This window comes from Micrasema longulum, unplaced genomic scaffold, assembly GCF_059751315.1.
Source record: "Micrasema longulum isolate JH-2025_06_02 unplaced genomic scaffold, ASM5975131v1 h1tg002185l, whole genome shotgun sequence".
Lineage (NCBI taxonomy): Eukaryota > Metazoa > Arthropoda > Insecta > Trichoptera > Brachycentridae > Micrasema > Micrasema longulum.
Window position 1 is genome coordinate 370,088 of NW_028279350.1, and position 25,526 is coordinate 395,613.

The 25,526-nt window shown below is 33.1% G+C and overlaps 2 protein-coding genes and 1 long non-coding RNA gene across 10 annotated transcripts in view; 2 read left to right on the top strand and 1 right to left on the bottom strand.

Annotated features, from left to right (window-relative positions):
- The first annotated feature begins 444 nt into the window (after positions 1 to 444).
- LOC148272803 (uncharacterized) lies at positions 445 to 11,547 on the top strand. Of its 2 annotated transcripts, none has more exons than XR_015824769.1 (3): positions 445 to 935; positions 6,174 to 6,298; positions 9,022 to 11,547. It is a non-coding gene; the product is annotated as an uncharacterized LOC148272803 (long non-coding RNA). The 2 variants fall into 2 exon arrangements; XR_015824770.1 differs by having other exon boundaries at positions 845 to 861.
- Positions 10,618 to 24,962, bottom strand: LOC148272804 (uncharacterized). 7 transcript variants are annotated; one of them, XR_015824767.1, is made up of 8 exons: positions 18,167 to 18,382; positions 17,971 to 18,080; positions 17,640 to 17,874; positions 15,266 to 15,328; positions 15,117 to 15,179; positions 14,777 to 14,869; positions 13,058 to 13,883; positions 10,618 to 11,111 (listed from the first exon to the last, which is right to left on the bottom strand). XR_015824767.1 is itself a non-coding variant. In XM_088239563.1 (7 exons), exons 2-7 carry the CDS (start codon positions 18,048 to 18,050, stop codon positions 13,611 to 13,613), a joined length of 807 nt encoding a protein of 268 aa, XP_088095689.1. In that variant the 5' UTR covers positions 18,051 to 18,080; positions 24,165 to 24,962; the 3' UTR covers positions 10,618 to 13,610. The 7 variants fall into 7 exon arrangements, 3 of the variants coding, with proteins under 3 accessions (XP_088095689.1, XP_088095690.1, XP_088095688.1); XR_015824765.1 differs by having other exon boundaries at positions 13,001 to 13,883; XR_015824768.1 differs by having other exon boundaries at positions 12,981 to 13,883.
- Ubr3 (Ubr3 ubiquitin ligase) overlaps positions 24,724 to 25,526 on the top strand; it is an 81,053-nt gene continuing 80,250 nt past the window's right edge. Inside the window, exon 1 of the mRNA XM_088239561.1 lies at positions 24,724 to 24,940. Coding sequence (XP_088095687.1) covers positions 24,724 to 24,940 — 217 coding nt within the window. The remainder of the gene's footprint in view (positions 24,941 to 25,526) is intronic.

The following is a 25,526-nucleotide window of genomic DNA, read 5'->3' on the forward strand; positions in this document are numbered from 1 at the left end:
TTTATATTTTAACTTTGTGGTTATTCATTATAATAAAATAAATATAAACAACTTTGATTTTAACCACTTATTTATTTTTTACTGACCGGTTTCAAAGCTACACAATGCATACTTGACTAAAGAATTCTCTCCTATTTTATTTTTACAGTGATTTCTAAATTATACATCGATACACATGGAACTAATAAGTGTTTTTGTCATGTTTTTTTTATTTATTTATTTATATATACGCCCAATAGGCATTTTTAAGGACATGTTGATATTAAATATAATATGGTGATTATCGATTATTGTTTTTTTTTTTATATTCACTCCTAAAAATAAAATTTACACCTTAAAATAAAATTACTCAAAAAAGTAAGAACCTAAATAAAAGCGTATATTTACAAGTTGTAGCAACTTTAGAGATAGTAACAAACAGTTCCAATGCCTGTGAATGTGGAGGCATTGGAGATCTAAATCACATTTTTTGTATGTCCTTAAATGACTGGGAGGCAAAAATTATTTGATTTTATTTATATATACGCCTAATGGGTATTTTTAAGGACATATTTATACATGGAAAATTATTATTAAAAATGTAGAAAGACTCAATGGGTATATAGTAGACTTTGTGGGATTGGAAGCGGGAAAGAAGTGTTTATAATTGAATTTGATTCAGTGATCGTTAGAAAGAAGACAAGTTGCTATCAAAGAAATCAAGACTGGTATGTTTGTTGGCAGACCTAAGAATTCTGGTCATAAGGGAATGAAAACCATAGTTAGTTCTATGGTTATCGGTATGAAAGAGTAAGTTTTGTCTGAGGTTTCTAGTAGGGATATTTAATTTTATTGAGCTCAGTAGTTCAGGCGCATTAAAGAGTGAGTTAAGAATTTTAAATAGGACTAGAAGGTCAGATTTAATTCGACGGTCTTGAAGAGAAGATATATTTAAGGTAGTTTCTAACTTATTATATGTATATTGGTCTCTTCTCTGGATAAGCTCAACCTCCAGCCCATCTTTCTCAAAAATCGATGTTGAACTGATTCAATATTCTTGATGTGAACATCATAATATGGAGACCAGATAGCAGAGGAATACTCTAAGTGCGGACAAACAGAACAGAAGAGAGTTTTAAGGGTATTGATATTTTTGAAGTCAGTTGTGCTTCTGTTAATAAATCCAAGGAGTTTTAAGGATTTATTAATAACATGTTCAACTTGAATTGTAAAAGAAATTTTAGTGTCCAGTATAATACCTAAATCTCGTATACTAGACACAGATGATAATATTACATTGTTTAGTGAGTAGTCGTATATGATTGGATTTCCCAGACGAAAAAATCTCATAACCTTGCACTTACTTAAGTTGAGATGTAGATTATTGGATGAGCACCAGGTGCTAAAAGACAGTAGATTAGATTATAATAGTGAGCAATCAGAAGGGCTGTCAATCTGTTTGAGAATTTTAGTGTCATCAGCAAACAGTTAAATTGATGAAGTAAGAAAAACATTTTTTAGATCATTGATGAATAGATAAATGTTGTTCTTTTAAAGATGGAAGTGTGAAGTGAGATGGATACGATATTTATAACTAGACAGGAATGGACTAAAGGAAATATTATTTATTCGGTTTTTTATTATTTTTTTCTTATTGCGAATCACTTTTTAACTTCTAAGACTTCCACGTTCTTCTAATTTTAATATTTTATTTTCAACATGAAGAACTTTTCATCCAGAGTCATTATTAAAATTATGATTATTGAAAGATAGTTTGCAAATTCAGAAAAAGGATTATTACTTAGGCACCTTAAGTGTTCTTTTACTCTAATATTAAAGTTTCTTTTAGTTTTTCCAATGTAGATTGAATCGCAATCATTACAATTTAATTTGTATGTGCCAGATTAATTATATTTATGGACTTTATCTTTGTGATTTTTTATCAATGTTATTGGTTCTTCCTATGCTATTGGTTGTGTAAAATTCAGGTTTAATATTAGATAATTGTTTAGAAAAATTGACATTTATAAAAAGAATCCGCCTCCGTTGTTTAGATGGAATAGTTTTATTTATTGCGGAAGTGGAATATTAGATCGAAATTTCTTCCAAAAGAGAGGAAAAACTTTTTTTGGAAGGGAATATGGAAGTCTAGGTATTTACAAGGCTTATGACCTGTCATTTGCTAGTTTAAGTGGCCACTTTACACACTGTGCAACATTCACCATTCCGTCTATGTTTAAGCATCCACATTTCCTTACCTCTTCCATCTGTTGACTTTTATGAAGTAAAAGAGCTGAAATCTTTACCATGTAGGTGAGATTCATCCGGCTGAACCAACTCACCTTCTAGGCAGCGCCTGAAAATAATTATCCTATTTTTATACTTCTTCTTTTACCGGTTTGTTAATTCAACAATGTTTTGAGTATTTCAAAATGTTTGCAGACTGGCTGAATTTTCTCCCTGGGAGTTATTAAGATCTAAATTTGTTGCTACAGAGTCCCTCTCTGTGGGGTCATAGTTTGTTATTGTTCCAAAAATAAATAAATAAAATGAATAAAAATGAACTACCTAGATATTCTAAAACTACAAAGACCTAACCTATCCAATGAAATCTCACAAAACAGAGGATACATTATAACGCGTACACTTCCTGCCTGATAGCAGGACGCAGGACACACTAGTAGATTTCTAGAATGTTCATTTTATCAGTCGTGCTCAATGTAATAACAATTATTTATTTATCTACCTACGTACTATGTAAATAAAGAGGTCTATTACAAATGAGTTTTTACGTGTTCTTAAACAGTATATTGTTTTTACTTCATAAATACAGGGGACTGTAAATATTATTTATTAAAAGATTATGGGGAAACAGGTGTACCACATTTAGTACGTTGAAAGCCCCACTTACTTACCCTGATCTGTTTAGAGATCTTGTAGCCTTTGTTCAGATCCACACATAGCAAAACCAAATTTTCAACTTTAATTAACAGTTAATTTTTTTGTTAAATATCTTTGTTTACAAGAGATTTCCGTTATTTAGAATTCACATTTAATTTTCAAGTAATTCAAATAGATTCAGAGTCAAAGAAGAAATCGTGTGTTAGAAATACCACATTGTAAAACAAGGCTCGCACAGAGACATGAATATTTAATAGGTCCAAAAATTTTTAATTCTTTTTTACTGATAATATTTCATTGATTCCAAACTTTCAAATTTTCCTTCTTTTAAAAAACACGCACTATCCTGGATTCAAACTAAAAATATGAACTCTTTTTTTATGATATATTTTGTTGCCCTTTAATAATAAGGAATATTTTTATGTTTTTTAAAATATTTTTTTATTTCCTTTTTTAATTACTATAAAAAAAAATACCATATAATCTTTTACAGAATATTTTATCTTCTCTTTCTTATATTACACAAAAATATTATAACTGTCTATTATTTATTATAGGAGCAAAAATTCATTAAAATTTTCTTGTATACCCACGAACAAGCCATGCCTTTATGGGATTGTTTGTTTACTATTTTTACCATTAATATGTATTTCATTGCTATGTAATTATGCTTTATTGTTTGAATACTCTGTTTTACCTCTTATGTATATTGTAAAAAAACAAAAATAAATAAATAAAAAAAATAAGTAAATAAAAAATAAAATAAAAAATGAAAAAATTCTTGCAATGCATCTTTCACCGTCAGTGCACCTCAGTATATACAGTCAATTTGTCGGTCACCCTCAATCTAATTTTCCCAACTCTGAAGGCGATAGTTCGTTAGTAGACTGGGAAAAATAGAGCCATCACCACCCCTTATACCTGCAGAGTAACCCTTAAGCCTTTTAACGACACCCTGATTCAGTCAGACATCTATAAAAAAAATCAAACCTATCAAGCCCAAAAGAAATTCATTATATTCCCAGAATCACCTTAATCAAGTTATTTATACACATTATTTACTTTGTCACAGAAAACCATCGAAGAGTTTTTAAAATTTATTTATTTTTATTTAACGCTTTATATACATATAAAATTTATATACATATAAGGGTGGGCATATTGCTTTAAGGCAATTTCTTCCTACCTACCCAAACCATTCAGTTTGAAAAATTACAAGTACATGGACATATTAAATCTTACAATTTTAAACAAAATTAAAAACAAAGATTAAGAAAAAAAAACATATCAAAATTAACACTATACTATGAAGAGGGGAGAGGGGAGAGGGGATAGGAAGGAAAGGAGGATAAATAAACAACTTAAATATTTAGATAGTGACATTTCAATCTTGACTTAAATGTAAATAAAGAAGGGGCGTCTCTAACATTAGTGGGTAGATTATTCAACAATCGGGCAGCTATTACTGTGAAAGAGGAGGCGAGGAAACTAGAGCGATGACAGGGTATTAATCCCGAGTGTCATGAAACGCCGGCATTCCTCCCAGCCCTGGGCCAAGTTAAGGGCAGTGCTTATCTTGTAGGAGACCACTCTCCTCGCTTTCCCTCAACTGTTCCTGTTTCTACCAGCTTTTTAATACTGGTCTAAAATGGGATAAAATATTTTTCTCCGTGTCGTGGAGATTTTTTAAACTTAGTAATAGTTCTTTGAGAATAGAGATACTTGTGCATCTTGCAAAGTTAAAACACTTTCATTACACTCATCTCAACAGAGACAAAGGAATTATTAGAGAATATGACCTATCATTGGCTGATTTAAGTGATCATTTTATACATTTAGCCACATTCACAATTTCACCTATGTTTGAACTCCCACATCTCTTCAATGCCCTAAACACAACGCCACAGATGTTACTCAAACCCAATACCCTAACACTATTCTAATGTGAAAGTTAGAATGCCAGCTGTTGATGTATTTGTGAAGTTCTATTTTGCAATACTGCTCATTAGGTGTGTGCAAATATTGCTACATTAGTAATCAAACATGTAGGTACCAGCGAGGAGCAGTGATTTCTTTTATGGGTAATCTACAAAAAAAATATACTTACATATAGGTATAATAACATATAAATGGCTATTTTTTCTGTGGTTCTGTGAACATTATCACGCTGCTTCAGCTGTTGAAAACAGAAGATTATTACCAATAATCTATCAAATCAACTCAAACAGTAATTCTCATTAACTTTGCGATATATGTAACTATATTCTACACTATTTTAATGCAACACTTGTATAAAAGTTTATTAAAATATACCACAATGATATTCAGAGGATATTATTTTCATTATTTATTTATTTTACAGAAACAAACAGTCAACAATGATATAATAACATAAAAAAGATACGGTTTAAAGACAGACCAGCGAAGGTTCTAAATAAAAATCATACATATTAAATTGTGGTACAACAAAAGGGTGTGTTTATGTGTATTTGTATGAGAGTAAGTGTATAGGTGTGTTTGTGTGTATGTGGGAGTAAGTGTTCAGGTGTGTGTAAGTGTGAGCATCATTAAATAGCAAGTGGGATCATATCGCAGGCAGAAAGAATCAGTCTTAATTTATTTTTAAATAAATTAAGGGGCGTGTTAAATATATCAATAGATGAAAAAAAAGCATAATAGTTGGAGGAAGAACGATAGAGGAAAGAGTGTTGTGCATAGTTAGTGCTACAGACTGGCAGATGGAAGGGACATTAAGATTAATTTTGGAGAGTAGGTTAAAAGAGTCTACTTTATTATTTAATAATTAATATAAATAGCATAATTCAGATATAGTGCGTCTATTTTCAAGGGTAAAAAATCCATTTTGTTTAGCAGATTGGCTGTATGTGCAAAGCGTTTTATTGCTTTTATAATCTAGGTATTTTAAAAATTTTCATTGAACATTTTCAATCCTTTCTACTTTTGTTATGTATTGTGGGCTCTACACAACTAATGCAAACTCCAAGGTACTGCGTACAAAAGTGTTGTATAAAGTTTTCAATATGCTTGGTTTTTTAAAGGGTTTGGAAATTCTTAAAATGAAGCCCAGCATTTGGTAAGCTTTTTCAACAATAGAATTTATGTGAGACCCAAACAGCCTACTATCAAGAATAACTCCTTAGTCTCTAATCTCGCTACACCGTGATATGCAATTATCTTTGATCGTATAATTGTGCGTAAATTTGTTTTTCCTTTAAGTAAATGTCATTGAATAACATTTTTAGGTATTAATGTACAATTGATTTTTATTACAGTTATCAATTAGACAATCAAGATCTTCTTGGATATATCGTTGACATACTTTTGTGGATAGGTGCAACAAAAAGGATTTTTTCCATATACTGGGTAAAATGCCTTCTGTAAAAGATAAGTTATAAAGGTAAGATAGTGAATCAGAGAGTTCATCTGCACAGTTTATAGTAAAAGAGGATGGAATACTATCAGGACTATAGTTATTAGATGAGCAGAGGCTTTTAATTATTTTAAATATCAGATCAATATTGATTTCAATATGATGAAGGTCAATAGAAGTAATAGATTCAGTTTCAGGCAGTTTCTTATGATTGAAATGTCAACACAAAGCTCTGCATCGACTCCTTCCAAAAATGAATAATGCCAAAAAGGGCCATGTCGAGCACCACATGTCCTTAGTCAACTGTATAATATTAAAGAAAAATAGCCCTTAGGACATCATGTCTGAAATACTATTTTTCAAACAGACAGTTTTCAAAAAATATTTGTAATCTGCAAGCTTACTTAAGGATGAAATAACAGCAACAGAGTGGTACAAATTTAAATACAGTATACATATAACTATGAAGAAATAAGCTGAAGTAATCTGCTAGTTTCTTCATTCACTGGGAACGGGCTGGGCGCTCTTACGCATTTTACAACATTGGTCCTTTCAGATCCAAGCCACAAATTTATTTGATTTACTATCTACCTCTTTACATCAATGTTTTGTTTTATAATGAAATATTATAATATACCTACATAGTGTTCATATACCACTGATTTTCTCAAATTGAACAGTTCAGTATGCAAACGGTATAATATATAAATTGTTCGAATAAATAAAAAAAATACCTCAATATTACAAAGCCGGATCTATCGAAGTGTCGATATGTGTTTTCAGGAAGATAAAGAAAATTTAATGGTAATTTTAATTATCGTAGTAACAAGATTAAACTCGATTTTAGTATTTTGAGGGTTGGACGCTTTCTACATAACTATGCATGTCCAATTTATCTTCAAATGTATTAATTTCTAATCGTAATTGCCTTCTGGTCCTAGCTGTTATTTTCACTTCACCAGAATAGATTATATAATTGAGATAGCAATGTATCCCTCACTGGGAAGATCCGTGCTAAAGAAGATATTTTACAATTTTAGTTTTGTTTGATTTATTTTTTGTTTACACAAAGAATAGATTTAAAATAGACTTATCATAAATATATGTTGAGAAATAAATAGATGATGTTCAAGAAATCTTGGAGTCCGATCAAAGTTGCGAGATATTCGACGATCCATTTCAAGATGAACCTTATCTAAGCGAAGACACGGATGAAAAAAAAGAAACCAATAGACGCACAAAAAGAAAACGAAAAATGTCTGTCGAATTGAGAGAATCGTATAATGGAGATGAGGGAATAAAAAATGTAAAAAAAGTCAAGGTAAAAAAGAAAAGGATCAGTAAATATGTGAAGAAGAGAAAAGAATGGATCGATCAAATTCCAGTTTTTAAATCTGCAAAGTATGTTCAGCCGAGGTTGGATCGGAATTCGAATGAATGTCCCATTTGCAAAGAAAACTTTGTCGATTTCAAAGCACTTCAAAAGCATTACAACGTCCATTTCCACGACTATCTCTGCGATGTCTGCGGGAAAAAGTTTGGAGTGTATTCGACATACAAGAACCACTTAAACTTGCACAAAGGCAGGATTCCTTGTACTCATTGCCCAGACGTTCTCCAGTCACAATAATTTATCTCAGCACATCAAAGTGGTGCACCTGCGACAGGCCCCTCCATACAAAAAATAATCGATTTTAAATTGAAATATATTGTTACAAATCTCGAGAAAGTGCAGTTAACTTTCAAGACGTCTCTGTTGATATACACGGATCAAGTCGGCAAGCCCCTTATGAAAGAATGTAGCGATAGCATTTGCACGAAAAGCCCCGGCATACAAAAGGACGCCAACGTCTTTGACAGAACAAGCTGAAGTTATTTCAGAGTTCCATAATATAAGAGAATTTCCTAGAGTTGTAGGTGCAATGTTTCACTAGTTTCACAGATTCCCTGGTATTAAATGTGCAATTAACATATTACAACAGAGATGAAGAACATTTTAGAGAAGGTAATATAGAACTTATAAGTCTATAATACCTTCTCTAAAATGTTCTTCATCTCTGTTGTAATATGTTAATATAGGCAGCTCCCCAGAGAGTTGAATCCAGTCCTTGTCTACAGAAATTTTGACAAACTCAAAATTTTGTTTATTTATGCAATAAATTTATAAAATAAATAAATGAATTGCACCTATACCCGCACGAGGAAATTTGTGGAGATATTGACCCATTTTATGTTAATAGAAAGGGTTATTTCTCTTTGAATTTGCAGGATTGTTAAATAAGAAATGTTTTCATTTTTATTATAAGTGGTTTGGGATGGTAAAATGTAAATTCTGGATACTGTGGCACACTGGAGGGACAGTGCACACGATAACTGAATACTCAGGGATATAAGGAATGTTTCGAGAATAGTTCAGTTGGGGATGGAGGCTACGCCTATACTCCATTCTTATTTGTCCCACTTCTTAATTAAGTTTAAATAAAATTTGCAAAACAATGTGTTATATATTTATTGACTGAATACTAAGATAATTTGATGTCTTGTCAGTGATACTTATATACTTACATTTCTTAAGCATTTTACTATTTTATATTGTTATACTAGACATGCTTCTGCTGTATCATACATAAAACAGCGCCCTTTCAAGCATTAGGTGCAGGAAAAGTCAAATACAATTATATCACAAATTACCAATATTGATGTACATAATTCATCCGTGAAATTGTTTATGCTAATATCATTTGATATAGTTTTTAGGTGTGTTCGAGGAAACTGAAGAGGAAGAAATTAATTCAGGGGAAAATAATACTCAAATTGGTGTTACATCAAGAGAAATTTTTATTCAAAAAAACTTTAAAACAAGTTTTTGTCATACAGTAGAGAGTATTGAAATGTTTTCACTCATTTAAAGGATAACAACCACCTGTCCATATGTTACCGGAATGAGTAGAGAGAGATTTTAATCTTTCGATGTCGAATGGATGATAAATAATTGTGTCCGATACTTCATCGAAAGAATACTTCTATGCCTGGGAGAAAAATGTGGGAAATTTTCATCAAACAATGCAGATTGAATTACGTACCGGTAACAAACTTGACTGTAGATGAACAGTTGTTGGGTTTTCCCGGCAGGTGTCCGTTCCTAACAAACCGGATAAATATGGAATTAAATTCTCGATGATACGTGACGCTTCTACTGCGTAAATGGCGAAAGCTTCACCTTGCCATGGTAAAACTTCACCTTCAAACACTTCACCTTACCGTAGTTTTAGAAAATTATACATATTTTAGTGCTTAAAATATGTTTACTTGAATAGGGAATTGTTAAGTAATAATTTAAATCGTATTAGTAATAGATCCGATAGTGTACTGTCAGTGACAGGATGCAGAACTAAGTTCGCACAGAGGCACTCCTTACATGTTGGTCCAAGATCCTTCAATCTTCTAACTAAGGAATTACAAAACATTAAGTCACTGGTACAGTTTAAAGTAGGTTTGAGGTCTTGGATTAGCATGGAAGGAACAGATACACATTCTTTAAAAAAATAATTAAAATTAAAAATAAATGCATACTGCAAATAAATCATGTTTTTGTAATATCAGCCTATGTTAATTTAGTTTTTCTTTTATTTTTCTTTTCATGTTTATGTCATACCACATATATGTGCTATAAACTTTTTAATAATTAAAAAGGAATGGCCCACGCTCAGACGCTGAAGTCTTTTTGGGGATTTTTTCCAATTCATGTTATAGCTTAATTTTAAGATGTATTTTTCTAAAGTGTATTTTTGTATTTTCCTATAAGAAAAAGCAAAAAACCAAAATGCAGTGCTTCCAATGAAAAAAGGCCACATGCAGCGAATACAATGTAGATGTGTCAAAACTGCTTGAGAAGTCTGAATAATGCTGTGAGGTTGTTTTATAATCATTATTAAGAGTTGATAAGTTTATCGCAAAATAACTGATTTTTGTTAATTTTTTTAGTATAAAAACCAAGAGGATCTCAATTTTTGTGACATTTTTATGATTAACAGTTTGAAGTTTAAGTAAATGAAAAATTCTTATTTTTTTATTTCATATATCAAATTAAAATAAATCTGATAAAAATCTAGCAAAATATCCTAAATTACACTTTTTTTTATTCTTGAACATCATTTCTTTTTGGGCTTTATAGCTGAAAAAATATGACTGGGCTTCTAGGGTTAAAATCTGAGGTTTAAAATAGTATGTTTGTGTATAGTTTTGATAGAATTGTTTTTCAATATTATTTTATACTTTGTCAAAGGCGTAAGTCGTCGAAATAAATAAAAGATTTCTAAAAAACTATTTACCGTTATTTCTATAGGTACCTGCATGGGGTCTTACCTCTATAAATAATTTCGTTTCATCGTAAATATCCACTAATTAACACAATAGGTAACTTTTTCAAAAATTTATTTCAAAAGTATGGTAAAAGAACGAAAATTAGATGTATTATAGAAACATTTAATTCTTACTTTGGTGTGGCGAAAACACAGTTCTAGAGCTGCGGAATAAGAATCAAACTGCTATAAATTTTCGGGCAAAGGGGCCTGCAAACACCATTTCTGACAAAAAAAATGCATGCTAAACACTTCAAATTAGCAACAAAAAAAAATTTAAACATATAAACAATGTGTCATCTTTTACGGTGAGAGTAAATTTTAACTCTGGCTGTGCGGAATTCAGTACGCGAGACAGAGATCTGGAGAACGATTAAGCGCCGAGTCTCTTCAGCCAAAAGTGAAACATCTTGCTGAACAAATGATCTGGGGATTATTTTCTTCTTACGGAGTGAGATATTTGGCATTCATCAATAGAACTGCAAATGACAATATTTATTTTTAAAATTTGGAAAACTTTTTATTCCCGTCAATTGATTTGCATTGATCCCATATTTCTGCGTGCATATTTCAAGATGAAGATTCAACTGGACTGTCCCGAAGAGTCCCTATGCAAACCCAATAGAGAACCTGTGATATGTAATGGTGATAAAAATAAACTCATTACAGCTTTCGTCAAATAAAAACTTAGAACAAACTATTGAAAAAAAATGGTACGTTTATTTGACTAGTGACTATCTCCAAAAATAAATCGATTCCATGCTGCAGCGCATTGAAGAGGTGATAAAAAGTAAAGGAGGGCCAAACAAATTATTATAATTTATATATCTCATTAACTAATAAAATATGTTTGTTAAAATTCTTTATTTATTTTAATTCAATTATCCGAGGATTGTATATTGGATAAATATACAATCCATCGGAACGCCAGTAGTGCTCAATAGACAAATACTTGCATTTCACCATCAACTCTGTGTATGAAAAATATATAATTTGGGAACAGTGATATCTTTCCATTTGTGTGTGTGAGAACTTGGCCCTTGTTCTTTACTAGTACATTTAAATACATCAAATTTATTCATTTCTGAAACAATCGCGCTTTATTATCTGAATGTTAATTTTTTTCCAATAAAATCACATTCAATTGAATTACTGTAGAGGCTGTTGACAGTAATAGCCGATTGGAAATCATCAAATTCATGTATTACGAGAATATGAGGTCCAGATTTCCATGAATTTAATTGTTCCCTTTCTTCGACAGATTCTGTTTCCGTATCAGAATCAAGATCACCGGTCTAATTCTCAGAAAATATTTTGTAATCGGAGTCCAACTCTTTAATTATTTAATGTTGATAATGTGAAAGACTTTCCGTTTAAACCGCCACAACTTTATGCCGCTCTCGCAAAAAACCGTTATCTAATTTTCTATAGTGCTAATTTTAAACAATTATCCCCATTACCCGGTCCAGTTTTTTCTGCCGCCCACGCTGGTGATATTTGTTTTGTGTTTTAGTGTAATCTTTTAGTGTTTTTAGTTATTTTATAAAACAAAATACGCAGCAGCGTTGCGAGGATCATTACCGCGCTTCTTCTACAGGTAAAATCAATAAAATGTTTTTCCCAACGCTGGCTGATGCAGCAAACTTCTGTCATCATCACCAAAGTACTTTCGAAACGACCCAAATTTTTACCGGACATGGAGCCATGAGAAGTTATCTATATAGGTTTAAATTAAGAAATGATAACTATTGTCCATGCGATGATATTTCTTCACAGAGTATCGAACATCTGTTATTTCAGTGCCCATTTTTCAGTTTACAACGCCATAATCTTGAAGCAGAATGCAGGAAAGATGGAATATCCTTAACAGATATCCACACTGTAGTTAAAAGTAGTAATCACGCGCCATTGTTCTCGAACTTTGCAAGAATGGTGATTGGACTCATAAAGGTAATAAACCAAAATCGGTGATCGAACATCCCATTTCCAAGACAAACAAAAACGATTTTTTTGCGAGTACCTTAGCCTTGTACATGACACGTAAGACTACTAAATACAGGGGTCGAAATATTTATAAAAAAAACTCTCTAATTATTTCCGCAATTTCTTCGCCAAGCAAATTTTGTGACGCCATTGTAAATACAATGTTTAAAAAAAAATCACTTTTAAAAAAAACCAATCGTTCCAAATTTTGATACTCAGAAAGTATTAAAAAAAGATTAAAACTGTACGAGTTCATTTTTTTCTATTAAAAACATACTTTTTAAAACGGTTCACCGACAAAAAATTGTCTCAAAAAACACACCACTATAAAATGTCTTGACAAAATTATTCGTAATGTCACGCACCTTACTAAATTTTATCTTACTTTTTTTTAGGCCCCTACAAATTCAAAGGTATTCAAATTGCAAATCAAAATATTCACCGCGGTGTATATCCTATCCTATCGGCTGACGTAGTTACTAGGAGCCCGACGAGACACTATCGGTCGAAGTGAACCCGCCAGCATTTCGAACTGACAAATTTCTATTCTTAAGTTCGCGACCCGAATAAGTGATCTCATGGATTTGGATTTTTAGTAAACAAAAATTATTTTCGTTGATAAACGGTAGATGCCATTGTTAGTATGAAATATCCCATTCACTTATCAGAGTTGAAACGTCATAGAGTAATGATTTTACGGGCAACGTAGCAACATTTTTTAGATCCGTGTTGAATGGAAGGACATCTAGTATGGAGTGTCGCGTAATGACATATTTTACAGACGTATTTGAAGGATTAACCGAGAAAAAAATATTTTCAGAGCAATAAATTGTTGTTGTTTTAGTTAATCCTATATTTAAAACAATTAATAATATAACAAAAAGTGGGATATATTACATACCATATTTTCAGAGGAGAAAACATTTCAACCCTAACTACTGTATATTTTGAATTAATTTGTCCTAATTATTAAGACATAAAAAAACATGTCAATATCAAAGTTCTCTCATCTGCTCCATTAACTGAAGTCTTTTTTTATGTTCTATATCTGCCAAACGAATCTTCTGTTTGTGCTCTTCTTCCAACCAGATAAGTTTTAATGCGCTTTCTTTCTCCGCTAGGGATATTTTGACTTTAAGTTCCTCTTCTTTAATTTTAGCAAAGTCCTTTCTTTTTTCCTCTATCATCCACATCTTTTTTTTATGCTCTCTGACTAAATGCTTCGAAGTCAGTTCAAATATTTTTTTTTTAAACGTGTCTTCTGCCCTCTGAAATAAAATAATATTACAAACGTAAATAAAAAAAAAACAAATTTTACCCAAATAAATTGTTCAGTATATGTATTAATAATATCCATGGCTATTCTGAGAGAAGATCTTAATGTTTAAGACTATTAAAATCAACCACCAGAACAACTCAGAAATAGATGAACAAAGTTAGGTCTGTCGCATCCTTTCGTGGTGTAGGCATAAAAATAAATATATATGTTGTAATGTGTCACTTTCTACGCTCAAATGCTCCTCGTTTCACAAAAAAATAAATGCAACAAATCTCTTAGTATTGTCCATGGCTAACGCATCTATGAAAGGCTGGTTTTAAAGCTATTGTATTGTGAGAAGTTAGCTTCAGGGTGTTGTTAGCTAGGAATGTACTGTATGAAGTTGTAGCAAGGTGTTAATCGTGGTAATCAGTAATACCACCTTGACATCTAGGTACCGTCTGACAATAAATTAGAATTTTATGATAAAATCTCATGCTTGTGTTTTTGATATTATTATACGTGACGATATTACTAATAATTTTCTATGCATTTTAATTAAAACAAAATTATTAGGTTGGTACTGTGAATTTACACCTTGAGGCTATCTTCATATGCCACACTGCGTGAAGATTACAATCGTGAGAGCGCGCCCGGCAACACACTGTGTTACACTAAAAATGTTAAAACACAATTGCAGTGTCCACACTGCAGTACTACAATTGTCCACTATTATTATTGTTATTATTTATTCATTGTTTAGATTCAAACATAGGAATGTTGACATGGTAATTTAAATCACATTATTTGTAAATATGTATTAACTACAATAATTAAATAACACACTTTGTAAAGTAGGGCAAAATGTAACTTTCTTATACAAATAAAGAAAAGCTTTGTTACCCTATTGAATTTGATCTTCTTGGCGGTGCTCTGAATCAATGGAGGTGCTGAAGTCTGAAATAACTCTGAAATCTGAGCAGGGCTTTCCATTTTCTGTAAGTATACAACCTAAATAAGACAATATTTGTAAACAAGTACATCCATCTACCCTTCTAAGAATTCATTCAACAGGAGTGAAGAACCTCTGAGAAGGGAATATTGTGGCAATCTAGGCAAAAAATCAACATATTTACATTTCCAAGACATATTCCCTTCCCTTCTCCATCCTTATTAACCTGTTTGGCTTTCCTCAAATAAGTGTGATTGAATATTTCAAAATAAACTAAATTGGATAATTTACCTCACAGGGACTTTTCGGAACAGAAGCGGGGATATCAATAATAACTTCTAATGGCAGTGTACTCTGAAAAAAAAGATCTAAAATATATTTTCAATTTATAAACACGAGGATATTTATATGATTTCAATATGATTAAAAAGTATACGTACCGGTAGTAGATGGCTGTCTTGATAACTGCACTTACACGGAGATAATTCTGTACTATTCACATTCTGAAAATGAAATTTATAATGAATATAGAGACAAATAATTGCAACATTATATATGAGAGCTGATAAAAATGTATAGTGAATGAATTTTTATAGCAGCAACTATTGACGCTACAGCCATTTGAAGTAAAAAGTCAGATTGCCCGATCCGTTGATATAGTCAGTTTAAAGTTGTGACTTATAAAAAAAATCATTAACTATCAGAAAACCAATACGGATTTCAGACAGGCACGGGGACTGAAAATTCAATAGCTAAATTGACTGCAACAATATCTAAACATCTAGACAATAGGAAAAAATGCTTGGCTATTTTTCTGGACCTAGCGAAAGCTTTTAATACTATTTCACATCAAATTTTACTAAAAAGGTTGCACAATTTAGGAATCCAAGGGCAGTTATTTAAATGGTTTAAAAGCTATGTAAGTGAAAAACTTCAGAAGGTGAAAGTTGATAGTGCTCCTGCTCAAATCTCATTTGGTGTTCCACAAGGGAGCACTTTGGGACCACTGCTTGATATATATATTAACGAACTTTGTAATAAACAGTCACTTAGACAAATTATTTCATTTGCTGATGATACAGTTATAATTTATAGCGCATCAGCTTGGTCAGAAACTCATATAAAAGCAAGTAATGACCTAAATAATATTAAAAAATGGCTAGACGAAAACCTGTTGACATTAAATTAGGATAAAACAAAGTTCATACTTTTAGTGCAACCTCTGCCGGACAACCTAATGAAATTCACGAACTACAACTACTAATTGTTCAGTGATGGCAAATTGCAACTGCAAAAAACTGAGTATTGTTCGGAGTATAAAATATCTGGGAATAACTGTAGACCAGTATTTGAGGTGGGATGAACAAATTGAAACTATAACTGCAAAAATAACGCGCTTGATACATTTTTTCATCCCACTCAGAAATATACTTAAAGCCTCGGACTTTAAAACACCTATACAATGCACTGGCAAACTCTGAGTTGACTAAAGGTCTAATTGGTCGGGGAGCTACCACAAAAACCACCCTTGAACTGGTTACAATTGCACAGAAATCTTTAATCCGAGTAATTAAAAAAAAAACATTTCATTATCCGAGTGACTTGCTCTTCAAAGAATTCAGAGTACTTAATATTATCCAATAGAATATATTGAGAACAGTAATGGTTACACACATAAATATAAACAAATACCCAAGCGTCAACCACAAACATAATACAAGATACTGCAATAGGGATCTGACACAAGTAAAGGGGTCAACACTGTTCTGACATCGAGGCAACACTATTACGTTGGCAAGAAGGTTCAAAATGTTTTGCCAGAATTGTGGAAGTCAAGTTGAGGAAGGTGTTGACCTCGCTCTTTCATGACATTGGTCGTAGGGAGTCAGAGAGGTTAATGCATGCGGCGGATTGAAGATTCTTACTAGACGTTGAAAATAAAATATAAAAAAAATAATAATTTCAAAAAACCAAATGGCAATCATGAAGTTATTCAGTCGGCGTCCAGAGCTGTAAGAGTGAGGTCGTGTTTACCGTGTCTGTTGCGCATCATGGATTAACATTAAATTTTGTTATAAGTACTAAGAAACTTACTAAGAAATGTTAAAATCAGTGTACAGCGATAATGCGGTGACTCTGAAGACGGCTAAGATCGATTTAAAAGTGGAAAGTCAGTTGTAGACGAGTAACATTGGGGACGTCCTTCCACTTCGACCTCAAAAATTGACAAAAACGTGGCTATTCAAGAGCTCACTGGAAAACGGAACATCTTGTACGGATACCTGCAAAGCATTCCGCAGAATTTGCAAATGAGACGAGTGAGTGCGAAATTTGCCACGAAACCTCGCTTCTGATCTACAAGTTCTTAGTAAAAAAAAAAAGCATAAAAAAATGCGTCTTCTGGTTACTCCCAAAAATAAAAACCGTGCTAAAAAAAATATTGACACCATTAACGATGGAGTAGCCGAAGGCTCTTCGGAAAGAAGCCTTCCAGAAACGCTTCCAATCATGAAATCAACGCTGGGATAAGTGCATCGTTATCCGAGGACAGTACTTTAAAGGAGATTAATTTAAATTCGACGTATGCTACTATGTTCATAGTAAAATCAGCCTGCGTATGTATCTATAATAGTGCTTGTATATTTGTATGTCCGGACTCGTTATCCAACTGGTTAGAATTTGACACAAATTGAAACGGGAGCATATTGAACATGTTATTTTTTAGAAAAGAAAGCTATAAGAATTTTATCCTATGTTAACTCATAATAAGAATTCATAATAAGTCAACTAAAAGCGGAAAAAGTATATTGATACCGGTTCAGGATTTCTATCTCGGTGACTAAACTTCGCTTCCTCGTTTGTATCTATATGGAGCATGTCGACCATAGCCAAATCGTCAGGAGATGGACTCGGAGGTTTGAGTCCACCTCCAGTGGCAAACAGTCGACGCCGGTGATCACCCATGCGTTTTTTTGCGCTCATTTTCATGACTTTCCATTGGGATTTCAATTGGATTAAATCCCTAGATTTTGAATTAAGAGTGTTAAATCTGAAAAATAGAAATACTATAAACGTAATTTATACCGAAAAATTTCAATATTATAGACATACATATTATATTTTATTAAAAATGTATCGAACTCACTCTGTTAAGATAACGTTCCAGGCGTCTTTTTTGGCTCTTAAAACACTTGTGGTAAACGCCTTATTTTCAATTACAGCCATGTGATTTATAATACAATGTTTTAATAACGTCTGAAATGTAATAGGTTAACTATTATTTATCATAAAATTGTGGTAAAACAAGGAAAATTATAATAAACTAGCGAACTCAATATAACCTTCTCTTCTACCTCCCAATTTCGATTTCGTTTTCTCGAAACCGTCTTCATATTGACAATAAGTTAATAATGCCGAATACACCGAATTACGTTTGACAAATCAGATATTATAACAGATTACAATGATATATGGGACAGGTACAAGCACAAATTATACTTGTTTGTTGTTTGTTGTGGTTTGTTTTTGTCAGTTTATTTTGGTCATGACCATAGACTAAATATATTATGTACTATAGGTTATGACATAGATAGCGACGCCACCTAGATTCAAGGTCTGAAATGATGTGGGCCATATCTTTTGACGTTTAAAAACATCCTTCCTAGGATGGATAACATTAAAAAAACATTTTTTTTAATGTAGGTTATGTAGGTTAGGTTACTTACTGATTGGTATTTCAAAAATTATGATTCGAAGGTCGGGTGTTTTGATTAGAATTTATTGTTAAAAATCAGAAGTAAGCATAAAATGTATATTTTGTACAAAAACAGTTCTTTTTCAAAAGTAGTAATATTAGTTAAGATTTTTTTAAATGCTATTTTATAATAATAAAAAAACCCAGCCTAAGTCAAAAAGATTTCTTCGTCGGAATGTTATGTTCTCCGGAGATGTCAGGCTCTAGGGGTATAAAATAGGGGAAGGTGGTATCAAAATTAACCAAATTGACATTTTTGATCGCTCAAACAACTTTTTTTTATTCGATTACTTCTATCTATATATTTGCAAATTGTATGCATGGTTAAAAAAATAATTCATTTTACATTTGACATACAACTGGTGTCCATTGTAACACTTGTGGTGTCAATTAAAACATAACTCGACCAAAACAAACATTTAGGAAAGAACGAATCGAATTGAATACGGTTTTATATATATCTTTACTACTGTGGAAATATGTCATTTAATTCACTTGAACACTATTAGAACGGGCAAACATATGGTTTTGGGAATATCTTCTCTCTTGCGATGATGGACACTGCTATATATATCAAACATTCAATTGCGTTTATTTAAGCTATATAATATGGATATATACTCAAATCTAGCAATAGTAAGCCATTGCGGGGTTCAGCTAGTTGTAAATAAATAAAATCGTTGCACGTTGAATAAATGGTTACTAGCTACGAATAGTATATTTGTCAAAAGGCTCCAGAAAACCACAAAGTTAAGTTTCAATGTGATAAATTTCGAGTTTGTCCAAATGTTTGTACAAAAGGGCTGGATTTTATTCACTAGGGAGGTATCTAGATTAACATATTACAGCACAAATGAAAAATATTTTCTGGTAGAAAATATGATGATCTTTTACTGGGCTTATGATTTCTGATTGGCAGGTTGGTGTAACCACTTTACAAACTGAATAACGTCACTCGTAAACGTTTTTTATAAGAATTTCTCAAACCCGAAAAATGTATTTACCTACTCATTATAATTAAAATTTAGTTCCAGCAAGAAATGTCATACTTAAGGAAAAACAAATTTTAAAAAATTTAAAAGTGCAAGTGTTTTTTTTTATGTCTATTACACGAAAAACATATATATATATTGCTCTAGATTGAAGCCTGTGACAGTTGATACGCGGGTTTACAGAGGAGCCGAAATGGAAACAGATCACTTCTTGGTGGTATCAAGAGTAATCTTGTTTCAAGGATGGCGGTCCAAGACCCGCAAAATGCAGGCGCCTTCTAAAGTCAAAGTTGAAAAACTCCAAAATGATTGCATAAAAGATAATTTTGAAATGGCCTTAAATCTTAGACTGATGGATAAATGTGTGAAAAATATGAGTATTGATGCAATATGGGAACGTTTAAAAAACGGTATGTGTGAATCTGCGATGGAAGTATGCGGTATAAAGAAACATGGAAGAAAGAAAGGTGATGCTTGGTGGGACGATGGAATAAAGAAAATAGTGCAAGAAAAGAAGAAAGCATGGTTAAATCTGCTGACAGTGAAGAAGCGGTTGGTAGTAGGTCTGCAGAATTAAAAATTGTATATAATGAATGTAAGAAGAGAGTGAAACAAGGTGTACGTGAACGAAAGAAATTGACTGAGAACTTCCAAGAAAATAAAAAGATATTCTGGAAAGCGGTAAAAAAATCCCGAAACAGTAATGAAAGTGGATGCATGACAGCTATAAAAGGAAATGATGGAAAAATGGTGACGAATGATAGTGGAATAAAAACGAGATGGAAGGAATATTTCGAGGAGGTGTATGAAACACATACAGGAAATATAAGCACTGCAGCACCTCCTCAAGTAAGTTTAAATGCAGATGATGGTACGACAGAGATAAGAATGGAAGAAATAAGAAGTGCTGCCAAATATATGAAGAATGGAAAAGCGCAAGGTTTTGATTATGTTGCAACAGAGTTTATAAAGGCGGGTGGTGAAATAATTTTTGTATGGCTGCACAAGCTTTTTAACCGATGTTTAGAGGAAGAATACACTCATCCAGACTGGAGAAGGGCTGTTGTTATGCCTCTATACAAGAGAAAAGATTCAAGGGTGGAATGCGGAAATTATAGAGCAATCATCCTTTTGAGCGCTGTTGGCAAAATGTATGGAAGAATACTGATTGAGAGAGTAAGAAAAGTTACTAAGGATAGAGTGTAGGATATTCAGAGCGGTTTTGTGAATGGAAGATGATGTATGGATCAAATACGGCTTTACGAAACATGACAGAGAAATTTCCTGCTAAAAACCAAAAACTTTTCTGTGCATTTGTCGATTTGCAAAAAGCGTTTAATAGAGTTGACAGAGAAACATTATGGAAGGTGTTATCGGAGTATGGAGTGAGCGGAAATCTGACACGAGCTATTGCTTCTCTGTATAAAGATAGCACATTATGTGTTAGGGTTAACGGATCATACACATCGTGGTTTGACATTCATAAAGGAGTGAAACAGGTATGTGTTATGTCACCATGGCTGTTCAACGTGTATATCGATAACTGCATGAAAGAACTGAAAGGCTTAAGAATGGGTGATTTAAGTGTCAATTGCCTTTTGTATGCTGACGATGCCGTGCTTCTTGCTAACAACAAAGGGGAACTGCAATTATTGGTAACAAAGGTCTACGATGTATGCAAGGGAAGTGATTTGCTGATGAATGTCGATAAATCGAATGTGATGGTTTTTGAAAGAAATGAAAGTATGACTAAATGTGAAATCACTGTGAATGGAGTTATACTAAAACAAGTAGAGGAATTTGTGTATCTGGGAAGTATGTTTACTAGGGATGGAATGACTATGGAAGATATTGAAAGGAGGGTGAATGTGTGGTAAAACTATGTACGATAGATGCACAAATATTGAGATGCGTACCTTATGTAAGGCTGAGACAAAAGCATTATGGACTAAATCAAGAAAGGAGTTCTGCGCTGGTTTGGACATGTAGAACGAACGAACAGCGAAAGAACGGCTAAGAATATTTACAATGTGAATGTTGATGGATGCAGAAATAGAGGTAGACCGAGAAAGACATGGCATGACCAAATCCAACAAACACTTGAAGATGGACATGTCAAAAGTAGGAATAATCGGTGCGCGTGCATGAGAAGATGTATGAATGTAGAAGAAGCGAGATCTGTATGCAAATATAGAGTGATGAAGCGTTCTATCCTCTCTGCCTACCCTTACGGGGAAACGGTGTGATGGTTTGTTGTTGTTGTATATATATGTGTGTGTGTATAATATTTCTGTACTTCTTCAACAAACACAAAAAAACCAATCATTATGCAAAATTGCAGTCATCAATAGACTTCACTCTCTAGGCAATAAGTACCAGGACATTGGTGACTCATTTCACATGAAATTTATTACATATAGAACGGCTCTTCTTCTTTATTTTATTGGTAATAGTTCTAGGTAACTATTTGTTACTTTTGTTAAAAATTTGTTTTAAACTTCTTTATTAGTGTTTTTTTTTCTTTTTTCGTTTCTTTTCTTAATTAATTTATAAGTAAAAAATATTTCTCTTTATCATTTTTTTTTACATCATTATATACTTTTATACATAAACATATACTATTTACCTAAATATTAGTTTTCAATAATAATACATATATATATAAATATATATATATTTTTAATGTTATTCAAAATTTACTTCTTAGTTATTTTTTTAACTGGTTCAAAGTATCTCTAATACCAAATTATCTTTTTTTATCGATAATTCTATAACTGGTAATATTTTATTCTTTTATATAGTTTATATTTCTTAGACTTTCTAAATTAATAATATTGTTTTAAATGCTCTGTATTACTTATAACTATGTTTACATGTATGTATATTTAATTGTATTTGTAACTAATATGTAAAAGGCACTAAGTGCCGTTTATTTCAATAAAATAAAATAAAATAAAATTTAAATATGGATATAAAAGTAACATTCAAAATTATTTATTAGTTTATGATGAAATCTAGCGTAAAATTTCACCGAATATGTCACATCCGATATGAATAACATAGGTAACGCAAATTAATGTCATATACACAGATTATTCTAAAACGTTTGATAAAGTGGATCACCGAATGCTTATGCGTAAATTAGAATATCTTTGGGAATACACAGTGACTTATACAGATGGTTAATCTCTTACTATACTTAAATACAATTAAAGCTCCCAACCCTTTCCCGAAACTGTTTATAAAGACTTGTGTCTTTCTTCAGTTTCGCATATTCACTATAAATTTTTGGAAACTAATTTTGATTAGATTAAATTAAATGAAATACAATCAAACCGTAAAAACAACAAAACATCGAAACTTTAAAAACTCACTGCAGTATTGTCAAATTGTGATCAATCAAATACACATGGTCAGAACAATGACTTTTTTCTGATTTCCTAGCATGACAGTGAAGGAATACAGTTCCAAATGCTCTCGCAGCCCGATTATCTCGTGTATTTACATACAAAATACACGACAAAAACTATTTTTTCGTGCCGCGAGAGTGTTTAGTTTTTTTTCTTCTTCAATATAGGTATAATTTATACGCTTATTGAAGGTCAATATATAAATAAATAAACAAAACAACACAAAGAGATAGTCAGTTTTCAATAAACAACTACACATTTCAAAAATAATCAAATAAACTAACACAAATAAAATAATATTATTAGTTCCATATACTGCTATCTTCCATGTACGCATTAAGTCCATAATAGGCCTTTTTTTGAAGTACGCTTTTTATGAAAAATTTGAATTTATTGTCCGCCATAATTAGGACATTGTCAGGTATTCTATTGTAGAAGCGTACGCAGTGCCCCACAAACGATGTAGTTACCTTACTATGATTGTCGCTATGTTTTTGAAAGAGAGATATATTTTTACACACATGCATAATATTATCATAAGTATACTGACTATAAACATTCATAACTTTTATTGCTTTAAAAATATTTCTTTAAGAATCGCGATAATTTAAGTTGTAAATACCTCTCACTGCCCTCTTTTGCAAAACAAGAATGGTTCAGCTCAGTTCAATAGCGGTTCAGAATAGCACCCTTAACGAAATCGCGAGTGTGGAGAATGCTTTTTTAGCACGAATTTAATACGTAAATACAAAGACTACCTGAAGGTGTAATTCTGAACGCTCTCGCGTGTGTAGAACACTTTGTAAATTAAGCCTTGTTTACAGGTGGACAATACAACATTGTTTTGTCCCAAGACTCGACCATTGTCCACGTGTAAACAGCAATTTGTAGGACAAGACTTTGTCTCTGGACATCGCCTCCGAGATAGACGGGCAGGACGGGAGCAAATTATCCTCCGCGGAACAATGATTACCCCCACCACCGCGCGCAGGACTCGACTATTATCCATGTGTAAACAGCAATTGTAGGACAAAATCATGTCTTGGGACCACCTTGGGACATCGCCACCGAAATAGACAGACAAGCTATTACACGCAAGCTTAGGGTTCTCTACTCTCACGAGAGCGTTCGGAATACCTGCTCATGTATAAATAGTTATACCGAGTATAGTTTTATTACTTACTATAAGAAAACATTAAGAGTAAGGCCGAGGTAAACAATTGGAAAGAGACAGAATAAGAATTCAGCGTAAAATAATAATAAACTGATTTTGTATAGTAGGTAATCTAAAATAAGTAAGCACTTTTTCTTGGTAGTACCTACTTAATGTCAATAAGTATTTTAGTGTTTGTCAAACTGTTTTTGAATGTTCGTTGTGTTGGCAACGAAGGTCACTGATCGACATGAAGTTGATTTCACATTTTCACTGCGCTTCTGAAGTTTTGGAATGCCATTTTTGATGGCCTTTAATTGAATTCTTTTTTTTAGTTTTTGTCGCGTCGGTTGTGCCAGTTTTTGGCATTTGTGTCGCGCGATGTGGAAAATAAGCGGAATGCGCAAAATGTTTCAGTGTATTACATAAAGCACCGAGTGTGCCAGTTAAAAAAATATGATAGTGTCAAAAAAGTTTCGAGTGATTGACGTTTGTTAGTTTTTTATACACAAGAGTAGCGTGTCATCACCCCCGCGGTCGGCCACCGGCCACGGAGGCGCAGGGCGAGGGCGAGGCCGTCGGGGGCACCATGCCCGGCACCACGGCTCAAGTTCTCATGCGCAAGGACAAGCGCGGGGCCGCGGCCTATATCCACGCGGACTGCGCCAGCGGCCCCCCGCAGCACCTGGGCCACCTGCTAGACGTGCTACTGCACCCCAACAAGGCCATCGATGAGCGGGAGACCATCGACTGGTGCCGCTGGCTCATCGCCGGCGGCCGCACTCCGGACGAGTTCGCCGCTATCGGTTCGTATTTGCATTCGCTACTGCTTATTGCCCGCCCTTGCATGAATACGTCCCTCGGACGCTGTGACTTGTGACATAACCGCTATCTACGTTCCCGTCCCGGGATAGATCTCACCGCGGAACGTTGTATTTTATCATTACACAACATTGCAGAGGACGGCGCGGCGATGCGCTACGTAAGAATGACACTGCATCGAGGCAGTGAACCTAACCTTCAATGTGCGGGTATATCGGACGTAAAGGTCACCCGCACAGAACTGAAATTATTTTCCGCATCTATCGGAATAATAATCGAGTCAAATCGATTCTTCTATATCGCTGGCTATCCGTAATATAACGTTCGGTAGATTGTCAAGAGATTAAGACTCGTCGGTTTATTATAATATCGCGATCGCCATTCGCCATTACGCAGTGACAGATCTCGGTCAAATGACCCGATGTCATTGTACTTGCCTCTATAGAATGTATAAGCTATCCGTAGGTACGCGATGTAGGTTCCCGGCTCGGTTTGAGAATCGTTTATTTTCGTAATCGCGTATTCGACGGAATTGAGGAGTGACATTTTCTCGGACATCAACCCCGGGAT